At 44.1% G+C, this 12,795-nt stretch overlaps 1 protein-coding gene across 2 annotated transcripts in view; it reads right to left on the bottom strand.

Annotated features, from left to right (window-relative positions):
• Positions 1-4,756: 4,756 nt before the first annotated feature.
• LOC139582905 (EH domain-containing protein 3) overlaps positions 4,757-12,795 on the bottom strand; it is a 36,464-nt gene continuing 28,425 nt past the window's right edge. For both annotated transcript variants that reach the window (XM_071413350.1, XM_071413349.1), the window contains 2 exons: positions 11,426-11,590; positions 4,757-8,370 (listed from right to left, as the gene is read on the bottom strand). In XM_071413350.1, coding sequence (XP_071269451.1) covers positions 7,840-8,370; positions 11,426-11,590 — 696 coding nt within the window. In that variant the 3' untranslated portion in view covers positions 4,757-7,839. The remainder of the gene's footprint in view (positions 8,371-11,425; positions 11,591-12,795) is intronic.

Genomic DNA, 12,795 nt, shown 5'->3' on the forward strand with positions numbered 1-12,795 from the left:
GACTTCCACAGCTGCACTTACCCCCCATCCTGTCCAACCCCCCAAGATCTCCCCAGCTCTCCCACTGGCCTTTTCACTCTCTCAATAACCAACATAACACCCAGCATGCAGGCAGAGCAACATCCAAACACGGCCCTGTGTAGCTGTAGAGAGCTGCGGAGAACCTTCATCCCAGAGGCAGGTGTGGATTCCCTGAGGTCAAGACTCCTGAGAGTGCTGGCTGAGCCAACAGTCCAGTGTACTTATTTACCCAGAATACTTAGATCAGCCACAGGGGAGAGAGTGGGGGCTCTCAGGGCCTCTCCAATGACACATCTAAACACAGTGTAGTCAGATGTGTCCACTCTCACCCTGCCTGGCCTGCTATCAACCCCACTACCCCCCACTGTACTGCACTCCATGTTTGTTTGACTGCTGTGTTGATGGTCAAAAGAGCTGAGTTTCTACTAGCACTGTCCTTTTGTCTCATTTCTGCTACAGGGTGCGACAAATACTCAACGCCATGCAAGAGCTGAAGCTTACTTCTGCCAAAAGTTGACGATAGATCTATGATTTGTGGTAGATTTGGTGCGCAGAGATGACAGGAGCGATAAATTCCTCACACGTTAACCACAGTGTTTCCTCTGGAAAGAGAGACATATGAGGAGCACATTGAGTACATCATCTGATATTATACAGTACCATATGTTTTACACTGAAAAAGGCAGAAATAACTGTATGAAATGTACAAATATCATCAGCTCTGCAGCTTGCAGGCAGAGGTCAACAGTGCCAGTATAGCTTTGTTCTCGTGAACATATCTGGCATGTACACTACAACAAGTGTGCCTCCATTTATCTCCTCTCACATGGCTACATGCCCTGGGTTCAATGAGCCACACAGGCACTCCACATTACTGTGGTCCTGCTCACCCTCAGTGATGCCCTGTAAACGCATACTGTTGGAGGATGTCAATTAGCACCAGGGTGTGAGGAGTTATTGTCCCACAGCTGGAGCCGGCCGCGTGACTCCCACATAGTGCCAGGATGGTGAGGTATCAGGACGATGGTGATGACTCAGGACCACGGGCACCACTCACAACACCCTCCACCCCGTCATAATGTGACTCTTTCTCGTGGTACCCCCATTAATATGGGGGTACTCACTCTCCCTAACTATCAAGCTATGCTGCACCCCAAGACCAAGAACAATCTCAAATCTAAATTTAAGAAGGGTGTGGGGGTTTCTGTGTTTTATTGCCTTCTCGCTCGATAAGATGTTAGATTTATAGGGTCATCACAGTGGAGTCAATTTCATGTAGCTACAGATCATTTTAACAAATAATTATCTTCCCCTGAGGATGTTCATGGTGTCAGCTAGACATATTCTACAGATTTATATGGTTGTAGATTCACAGCAGAGGTGTTGTTCATGGTTAAATTGAAGGCACTACACTGTCTCTGGCTGCAGTAATTCAGAAGGCTGTGGTTGGGTCTGGCGGCCTGGGTAAAGGAGAATAGACAAAGAGCCTGGTGCAGGGCTGAAACGGTGCAGTGTGAGAATTAAAGGTCAAGTATCATTTTATTTCCATCTAGCGAATATTTCAAAACATAGAAATGCAAGTGTATGTTCTTCTCTATAAACAACCTAATATTGAGAAAATAGGCATGAAGAAAGCCTTGTAGATGTGTATTTTAAAGAAGAGGAAGTGCCATTATTTAAAGGCCAACCTTGCTCTCGCCTCATTCACGTGAGAACCCACGTCAGCCTGTAGTTGGAGTGGGCTATAGTTGGATTGATCATGTCTGCAACACACAGGGAACGGAGACCAATGAACCCTCGTTATTGTTTCGTCCTATGTGTCCTGCCTCTTGAGAAGATATATACGTTCAACTCAATCACTGATTTTGAGATACTCTGATTTTCCTTGGGAAGTGATGAGATTCCTGTTTTTGAACTATGTGTCCCCTGCTGAACAGCTTCCAGGAAACATAGTAGTTTTAAAATATTGTACATTGTGTCTCCTTGTCTGTGGAGTTTCTGGAAGTCCACCTCTTCCTCCCATCCCCCCAGGAGCTGTTAAAACCCTGGTTTCTAAAATTAAACACAAACAGTTGGCTCTGAATCAAATTTATCAACGAAAAGACATCGTTCAAAGCCTCGGGTGAGATAAGACTCATACTAACTTCATGGTTACTGCTAGCACATCACAAATAACATGATAACATAAATAGTCCAAGAGCATATCTCTCATTTGAGCTCATGATCTTCCGTTCAGGAGACATAGTATAGCTGTACATAAAAGAAAACCTGTGACTCTTTCAGAATTATTATGCACATACTTATGGATTTGGTACTGAGTGAAAATACAAGCCATAGATAGAGTGGATGGCTATAGGGCAGGGATCATCAACTAGATTTAGCCCTGGGCCCATTTCTTTTCTTGAGCGGACGGTCGGGGCGAAACATAATCGCAAATCATTTGTAGACTACAAGAAGCCCAAACAGATATGTTTGACGAAAACATAATCATTTCAAACCTTGCTTATATTTGTATACGATCACGTGTGTCTCTACAACGCATTGGGAATACTTTGGATTTTTACATTTTTTATTAAAATAACTTTGAGCTGATTTCCTGGTGTTTGTAGTCTTTTATGTCCAAGAAAATGAAAAAATAAAACGAGGAGTGGTCGGCTGTATTGTCAGTCAGGGGACAGGGGTGAGCAAGGAGCACGGACAGAGATTACAGCTGCAACGGGGAAGCATTTCCTGTAGGAAGTGGAGAGAGTGTCGGATGTTCGCGATCTATGGTGTACTTCTCATCTTCCTCCACAAGTCTCTCTGTGTGTGTGTGTGTGTTTGGTTTTACTATCCTTGTGGGGACCAGAAGTTCTCACAAGGATAGTAAAACAAGGACATTTCTGACAAGTGGGGACATTTCGCCGGTCCTCACAAGGAAAAATACTATTTTAGGTTTAGGGGTCAGGTTTACAGTTAGGGTTAGAATTAGGGTTAGGTTTAGGAGTTAGGGCTTAAGGTTAGGGTTAGGTTAAGGGAAAATATGATTTTGAATGGTATTCAATTGTTTAGTCCCCACAAGGATAGTCAAATAAACATGTGTGCCCTGCTTTTGGCCAGTCCTGACTCCAGGGCTGGGCCTCCCCCCTTTCCCTCAAACCACACCTCTCCACCCATCTCTCCCACGCACACTTACAGGGTCTACCGTGACAACAGTTAATATTCAGCTTTCCCCTTTTCCCAATGTTTTGACAGCCTAAGGAGCCATGCTGATACTTAGTCTACACAGTGAAAGTGGAAAAGTCAGATCATTACATTATTCTTCACATATTTATGAATTTGTGCAGAATTTGTGAATGATTTTTTTTTACCAGGTAAGTTGACTGAGTACACATTCTCAGTTACAGTAACGACCTGGGGAATAGTTACATGGGAGAGGTGGGGGATGAATGAGCAAATTAGAAGCTGGGGATGATTAGGTGGCCATGATTGGGAATTTAGCCAGGACACCAGGGTGAACACCCCATCTCTTACAATAAATGCCATGCGATCTTTAGTGACCACTGAGAGTCAGGAAAACCCATTTAATGGCCCACCCGAAAGACAGCACCCTATACACAGGGCAATGTCCCCAATCACTGCCTTGGGGCATTGGGACATTGTTTAAGACCAGAGGAAAGAGTGCCTCCAACTGGCCCTTCAACACCACTTCCAGCAGCATCTGGTCTCTCATCCAGGAACTGACCAGGTCCAAACCCTGCTTAGCTTCAGAGGTAACGCCAGCAGTGGGATGCAGGATGGGATGAAGCTGAACATCATTGTCACCATTGTGGAGGTGTTATTGTCATCATGGGATCAACTGTACAACAGAGTCTTTTTGTTATTTGGGTGGGTTCTCATCAAGGGGACACATGGCGCCACATAGCTTCTCATGACCAAGACTGTTTTGTGTGAGTGCAGCTGGGATGTTGTGCAGACCAGGGGCAGTATCTGAGGTGACTCACCTCCCCATGGCCATGAGGCACAGGGCAGGGCCAGGGAAGAGGGAAGAGGGAAACACACTGGATCCCTCCAGACAATCTCCCATCTCCCTGCTTTGGTCCAGGATGATGAAGCCACTCTCTGCCCTCCAATTACACATAAACATCACATTCTAGATGGCTCGATCCTGGTGTCCAACACAGTTGACAAATGTGGACGTATCGGCCATGTGAATGTATAGGAAAGAGGAGTGTGATGCAACAAACAGGAAAACATCAATCTTAGAGTTGGTGATGCAGAGGATGTATTCTGCAGATACTAAAATTGACCATTGGTGTGACCAATGTATGATCGATGTCAGAATTTCCTTAATAAAGTGAACTGTATCATCTTTCCAGTCAATAAGTCTTCTGTTTAATTCATGTGTATTAGATACTGTATCCAAGGTGACAGAGAAATGGAAAGAGACAATAACTTTACAGTTTCTCGTCCATGGTCCATTCCAGAAGTGGGAAAAACACTACATGCCAACATTTTGGTTGCTGTATTCGAAGCTCTTGGCCTTCCCACTGCTCTCTGCCTTCAGTCATAACAACCAAGCATGACCCACATCTCTGGCTGGAAAACACCAGCAACTAAACTCCACAAAAACACATGTTCCCTTCTTCTCCACACAGTCTGAAAAGAAAGACATGACAGGAGCGAGATGAGAGAGCTTATACAGAAGGCAGTGTGGTCTACTCCATGTGGGGACACATGAAAACAGCACAAACTCTGTAATAAATGAATGAGCTTTATTTAGTTTTCAAAGCAGAACATAATATGAGGAATGTTTTACCATCCAACTTCCCACATGAACATGGCTACTGGTTTTCTGCAAGTCTGTTAATCACACACACACATATGGTACAGACAGACAGACAGACAGATCCCATACTGTGGTTTACCAAGTAGACCTCTCATTGTTAATCATGAATAATACAACTGAATGAAAAGATCCATATCCCAGAACACCCCTTTCCATTTGCCTGTGGCACACACCCCTTCTAACTCTCTATATCCATGACTCAGACTGCACAAACAACACCGACACCTCCACTTGTGATACACCCCATTAGCCAATAGATCAGAGAGTGCCACCACAACAGCTGTCTGAGTATTCTCCACTAGCAGACAGGGAAGACTGTGTGTTCTTATTTACAAGGGGCTGTACAATGGATTTACAGTCGTTGTGATGATGAACACAGAGCAGGCATCCAGTGTGTGTATGTAGTTATCACTGAATGGGTTGTGTACATGTGAAGCATAACTGTTGAGCACAGGTGACGTGCGATACAATCAGAAGCTGCAATCTGACTGAAAATACATCCCTTTAATTGGCGTGCATGAAAACAGTCATCTGACTTGTGTCCATGTAGATTCATAGCTCCCTGACATCTGGAAAGGGACTGTCTCAGGAGAGCAAGTAGTCTTACTTACAAAAGCAGGAAGCAGAATGACAAATGCTTGGCTCGGTCGCCTTTATTGGTTACCGTATCATTTGCAACATCTACTAAAATTGCCGACAACAGGATCCCTAGCGTACTATCAGCAGCAACAGATTGATGACAACAGGATACCTAGCGTACTATCAGCAGCAACAGATTGATGACAACGGGATACCTAGCGTACTGTCAGCAGCAACAGATTGATGACAACAGGATACCTAGCATACTGTCAGCAGCAACAGATTGATGACAACAGGATACCTAGCGTACTGTCAGCAGCAACAGATTGATGACAACAGGATACCTAGCGTACTGTCAACAGCAACAGATTGATGACAACAGGATCCCTAGCGTACTATCAGCAGCAACAGATTGATGACAACAGGATACCTAGCGTACTGTCAGCAGCAATAGATTGATGGCAACAGGATACCTAGCGTACTGTCAGCAGCAACAGATTGATGACAACAGGATACCTAGCGTACTGTCAACAGCAACAGATTGATGACAACAGGATACCTAGCGTACTGTCAGCAGCAACATATTGATGACAACAGGATACCTAGCGTACTGTCAGCAGCAACAGATTGATGACAACAGGATACCTAGCGTACTGTCAGCAGCAACAGATTGGTGACAACAGGATATCTAGCGTACTGTCAGCAGCAACAGATTGATGACAACAGGATACCTAGCGTACTATCAGCAGCAACAGACAGACAGCAGGAGAAAATAGTATCAGTCATATCAGCCAGGGAAAGAAACTTACTCCTTGTGTACAGAGTGGGAGAAACTCTCATTCTGATTGAGTCGACATACGCAGCGTTTACCGTGAATGCAGTCTCCGTGACCACGGGAACATTGTCTTTAATTGTCAATTGCTCTATAAAGCGGATCTTCAGTGCTACGGATTGAATAGAGCCCGTTCATACTGTGTGCTGTATATTCTCTCAACATATCTGTTGCCCCTAAGAACTCCTTTCAGATAAGTGTTCCCCCAACATGATCCCAGTAATAACCGCCAGTATTACTGTAGCTACGAAATTAAACGTGCCCTGAACACGCAATTAGGGGGCCTTTTCTACATACAATACCCATACATATTTGACTTATTCAATCTTTCTGTTTCTGACCAATCAGGTACACAAAACACAGGGTATTTGGATTATGACATATTCTTTATGGTGGATAATATCCAGAAGTGGTCTCAACTACAACACTAGTGGATATCATAAAATATAGAACCTAGAACAGTCTCTATGGTAGATATACACTGTATGATGAACATTGAAAGTCACAGTATAGGAAGAATATAACTATTTTTTGTGCTATCTACAGTACTGAGGGAAGCGATCTGAGTACGATAATTGAATGAAAGTGCTGATTTAAAACCTTTGCTTTTTAATGAGTCATGCATTCAGTGAGAACTGAAGGAATATTTGTATGTATTCTACGTCCCATCGGAAAAGCCAGAACATGACAGAAACATTATCTCCATTGTGAGTTCCCCTCCTTGTCCATGGAAAGATTGAAGTCTCTTTCCCTCAACAGTGAAGTATTCTAAATAATAGGTTAATTACGCCGGTATAAACATACAAACGTTGGACAGGGAAACAAGTTACTAGAAAGCACTTTCAAACATTATACATTTAAAGGTCTACCATCTCTCAGATTTACAACATGACAGCTATACAGTTGTAACAGTCTCTTGGTCAGGCTATGAAGGGCCTGCATGTTTAGGATGCTGCCTGTTCACAAGAAGAAAATATAATATGTCTATATATAAAAAAAAAAGGGTTCATATCACTGCATTTTAGCCGTTATTGTATTTTAAGGTGATAAGTACCAGGATTATTAAGATTAAGTTTATCCTTGAAACATGCCTATTTTATGCCAAGGGAGATATGACGTAGGTTCAAATTCAGGCTCAAATAAAATACAAATCCTTTATGCTTGAGAAACAGACAGGGTTCATGTATCCAATGATAATGCAGATTATTGTCACAGATAGCACACTCTAAGTGGGGGTGTTTAATAATATGGCATGCAGGTGGTGCAGTCAGTAAGAGTCCAATATCAGTTCCCCCAACTCTGAACCATGACCTTTACCCCCTTCAACCCAGTTTAATTAAAAAAAGAAACAAAACAAATCATACGTAGATCAGAAGAGCAAGCCAACACTTTCAATCTTTTTGCTCTCTCTAAGCATGACCACAAAGTTTAGACTTTTCTTTGTTTCATATTGAAGCGTGGTTGTCCAACCTTGATGAATTTACCCTCGCACCCCCCAAAGATCCTTCACTGCCCTTCCTCCTACCAACTCCCTTTCTTCTTCAGTGCCCTGGGGAAGTGAGGATGCAGGGGGGGGGATCTACTCAGCAGGGATTTTCCTCTTGGAGGGGGGGATGAGGTGACCGGGGAGGTCGGCGGGCAATTCGTGCCCCTCCAGTTTGACTTTAATCAGGTGATTGGCCAGGGCAAACTCCTCATCATCCAGCATCCCATCCTTATCGATGTCAGCCAGCTTCCAAATCTTCCCTAGCACAGTGTTGGGCAGCTTGGACTTCACCATCTCCTTCTTGGCGTTGGCACCCGTCACTTTCCCATTGACCGGCGACAGCGTGTAGAAGATCTCGTCGTACATTGGCTTGTCGCGGGCCACCACCCACTCTGCCTCATCGATGCCCTCCCCAGCACCCTCGCCGTAGCCATGGCCAAAGGGCCCGTTGAGGGTACCGTCAAAGGCCCCTCCCTTCACCACCTGCTGGGGTCGGTTGGTCTCCTCCTGCCTGACCAGCACCATGAGGCTGGCGATGTCGTGGGCCAGCATGTCATCCACTGTGTCCAGTAGTTTCATCTTCAGGGGCTGGAACTTGTTCAGGTCATGGGCGTTCAGTTGCTCCTATAAGAGGGAAGAGAGGGCAGAGGTTAGAGTTAAAAAGAGCTGTTTTCAGAGTCAAGCTGATCTTCGTTGATACATCTTTACAGTCTCTAATGTGTGCGAGGGGGTTGGAACAAGGTATATGACTGTCCTGGTCTGTGCATCAGAGATACATTTATGTCAGAAAGGATCAACATGACTGCTGTTTATTCTCTACTCTGAGCCAAGTCATGATGGTGTTTCTCTCAGTGAGTAAAACAGTGCGCATCAGGCTCAGTTGGACTGGGGGTGGTTCAGATGTAATGGCTGATCATAGCCAATCAGAAAGGGGCTGTTTGGTCACCATGGCTCAAAGCAGTTTATCCCAGTAGGGCAGACACATTGGTGTGTTAGCTCAGTCAGAGGATTTGTGTTTGCTTGAAAACAGCACAGACTGTGGGCTTTATCCAAAGCCAATCAGGCTCTCTAGGTAAACATGACAATGTGAGTCATGTTTGTAGTCATACTTTTAGGCTTTTAGGTATACATGCTATGATGTTGTCTGTCCAGCCCATAAGCTGCATTATACACTACCGTTCAAAAGTTTGGGGTCACTTAGAAATGTCCTTGTTTTTGAAAGAAAAGCAAATTTTTTGTCCATTAAAATAACATCAAATTGATCAGATGCCGAGCAGTTGCCATACCATACAGTGATGCAACCGGTCAGGATGCTCTCGATGGTGCAGCTGTATTACTTTTTGAGGATCTGGGGACCCATGCCAAATCTTTTCAGTCTCATGAGGGGGGAAAGGTTTTGTCATGCCCTCTTCACGACTGTCTTGGTATGTTTGGACCATGATAGTTCGTGGACACCAAGGAACTTGAAACTTTCGTGAAATTTGACCAGTTTAAAGGTTTTGTTCGGCTACTGAGAGCGTTATCACACAGTCATTCAGAACAGCTGGTGCTCTCGTGCATGGTTCAGTGTTGCTTGCCTCAAAGCGAGCATAAAAAGGCATTTAGCTCGTCTGGTAGGCTCGCGTTTGGGTTTCCCTTTGTAATCTGTAATAGTTTTCAAGCCCTGCCACATCTGACGAGCGTCAGAGCCGGTGTAGTAGGATTCAATCTTAATCCTGTATTGACGTTTTGCTTGTTTGTCTGAGGGCATAGCGGGATTTCTTAAAAGCGTCCAGATTAGTCTCCCACTCCTTGAAAGCGGCAGCTCTAGCCTTTAGCTCGATACGCATGTTGCCTGTAATCCATGGCTTCTGGTTGGGATATGTAGGTACAGTCACTGTGGGGACGACGTCGTCGATGCACTTATTGATGAAGCCGATGACTCAGGTGGTGTACTCTTCCATGCCATTGGATGAATCCCGGAACATATTCCAGTCTGTGCTAGCAAAACAGTCCTGTAGTGTAGCATCTGCGTCATCTGACCACTTCCGTATTGAGCGAGTCACTGGTACTTCCTGCTTTAGTTTTTGCTTGTAAGCAGGAATTAGGAGGATAGAATTATGGTCTTGGTAGATAGTGTGGTCTACAGTTTATCATAAGGTACTCTACACCTTAGGCGAGCAATACCTCGAGACTTCATTAATATTAGACATCGCGCACCAGCTGTTATTGACAAATACACACACCCTCATCTTACCAGAGGTAGCGTCTCTGTTCAGCCGGTGCATGGAAAATCCTGCTAGCTCTATATTGTCCGTATCGTCGTTCAACCACGTCTCGGTGAAACATAAGATGTTTCAGTTTTTGATGTCCCGTTTGTAGGATAATCTCAATTGTAGGTCATCAATTATATTTTCCAATGATTGCACGTTAGCAAGAAGAACGGATGGCAGTGGGAGGTTACTCGCTCATCTACGGATTCTCAGAAGGCTGCCCGATTTGAGGCCCCTTTTCCTGTGTCTTTACTTCACGCAAAAGGCGTGGATCTGGGCCTGTTCCAGTGAATGCAGGATATCTTTCTCGTCGGTCTCGTTAAAGGAAAAAGTTTCCTCCAGTTCGCGGTGAGTAATCGCTGTTCTCAAGTCCAGAAGTTATTTTCGGTCATAAGAGACTATAGCAGCAACATTATGTACACAATAAGTAAAAAAATAAGTTACACAAAATGCAAAAAAACGAACAAAATAGCACAATTGGTTGGGAGAATGTAAAACGTCAGCCATATTCTTTGGCGCCATCTTAAACACCAGTCTCAACGTCAACAGTGAAGAGGCGACTCCAGGATGCTGGCCTTCTAGGCAGAGTTGCAAAGAAAAAGACATCTCAGACTGGCCAATAAAAATAAAAGATTAAGATGGGCAAAAGAACACAGACACTGGACAGAGGGCCAGCATCCCGGAGTCGCCTCTTCACTGTTGACGTTGAGACTGGTGTTTTGCGGGTACCTTTTAATGAAGCTGCCAGTTGAGGACTTGTGAGGTGTCTGTTTCTCAAACTAGACACTCTAATATGTGTCCTCTTGCTCAGTTGTGCACCGGGGCCTCCCACTTCTCTTTCTATTCTAGTTTTAGCCCGTGTGCGCTGTTCTGTGAAGGGAGTAGTACACAGCGTTGTACGAGATCTTCAGTTTCTTGGCAATTTCTCACATGGAATAGCCTTCATTTCTCAGAACAAGAATAGACTAACGAGTTTCAGAAGAAAGTACTTTGTTTCTGGCCATTTTGAGCCTGTAATCAAACGCACAAATGCTGATGCTCCAGATACTCAACTAGTCCAAAGATGGCCAGTTTTATTGCTTCTTTAATCAGCTCAACAGTTTTCAGCTGTGCTAACATAATTGCAAAAGGGTTTTCTAGTGATCAATTAGCCTTTTAAAAAGATCAACTTGGATTAACTAACACAACGTGCCATTGGAACACAGGAGTGATGGTTGCTGATAATGGGCCTCTGTACGCCTATGTAGATATTCCATAAAAAATCTGCCATTTCCAGCTACAATAGTCATTTACAACATTAACAATGTCTACACTGTATTTCTGATCAAGGACATTTCTATGTGACCCCAAACATTTGAATGGTAGTGGACTACTCTTATACCTTACTCAGGAGAATCCAAGTGTGTCTATCAGTGTGTCCATCTCACCTGCATCTTCTTGAGGTTGGGGAAGTCTCCAGGGGAGATCTGGTGTTCTCTCTCAATGCGGCTGTAGATCTCTCCCAGGCTGTTGATCAGCTCCTTCTTCTTGCCCTCCTTTCCAAACACACTTGGCATCTCCTTCTTCAGAGAGCTGATGATGTAGGCATGGACCTACAAGGAAACAACAGGACTGGTAATACCAAGTGGGGCAGAAAGACATCACTCAAGTAATGCAGTACTTCCCAAATGCTGGTTCGGGACCCATACAGGGGTTGCAGCCAGCTCCTCTTGGGTCATAGTTTTGTTTATGTGTCTGTTGTGCCACTAAGGGCTCTTTAATGTTTCCCTTAATCTCCCAAAGTCCTTGAAACTGAAAATAAATGCCTGATATTTTAAACATTCAAACAGGAAGGAAGCACTTAAAGCAGTTTTATGAGGGTGCATGTAGCAGGTACAGCATCCGGCTACTCAAGAGGTTCCCTTTCCTTTTGGTTTCCTAAAACTGAGAGGGGAAGGGGAAAATAACCGCGTCACACGACTGGCTCTCCTGGAGATTTCTGAGAGACAATTCACCATGAAAGAAAAACTTCACGTTATGTATGCTATATCTGAATGCAATACTTTCTCTCGCTCTCTCTACCGCACCTGCTGGCTCGACCTATAGACTGCTCAGCTATGAAAAGCCAACTGGCATTTACTCCTGAGGCACTGACCTGTTTCACCCTTTACAACCACTGTGATTATTATTTGACCCTGCTGGTCATCTATGAACATCTTGAAGAACAATCTGGCCTTAAATGGCCATGTACTCTTATAATCTCCACCTGGCACAGCCAGAAGAGGACTGGCCCCCCCTTCACAGCCTGGTTCTTCTCTAGGTTTCTTCCTTTTAGGGAGTTTTTCCTAGCCACTGTGCTTCTACATCTGCATTGCTTGCTGTTTGGGGTTTTAGACTGGGTTTCTGTATAGCATCAGCTGTATGACATCAGCTGACATCAGCTGTATGACATCAGCTGATGTAAAAAGGGCTTTATAACTATATTTGATTGATTGATTGATTGAATACTGAATATAGAATGTAGATTTTAAATGAGAACTACAGAGTAAAAATTAAAAGACACCTGATTTCTGAGATAAGGCATACTAAAAGTGGAAAACAAGTTTCAAGCAGTGAAATGGCAACAGCAACTCAAATCCAAGTCCACAATGTTTTTGTTGATATTCAACAGTTGCTCCAGACATTATTGACTGTGTTCAATGAGGAATAAAAGCAATTTAACAATAGTAGGTGTAGGGGTGTCAGGACCCGGTGCGAGAAACAGTCACTAATAATCGTCAGAACCCAGAAGATGAGGCAGACACAGTAGTACTAGAGA

Source organism: Salvelinus alpinus, chromosome 8 (assembly GCF_045679555.1).
Source record: "Salvelinus alpinus chromosome 8, SLU_Salpinus.1, whole genome shotgun sequence".
Lineage (NCBI taxonomy): Eukaryota > Metazoa > Chordata > Actinopteri > Salmoniformes > Salmonidae > Salvelinus > Salvelinus alpinus.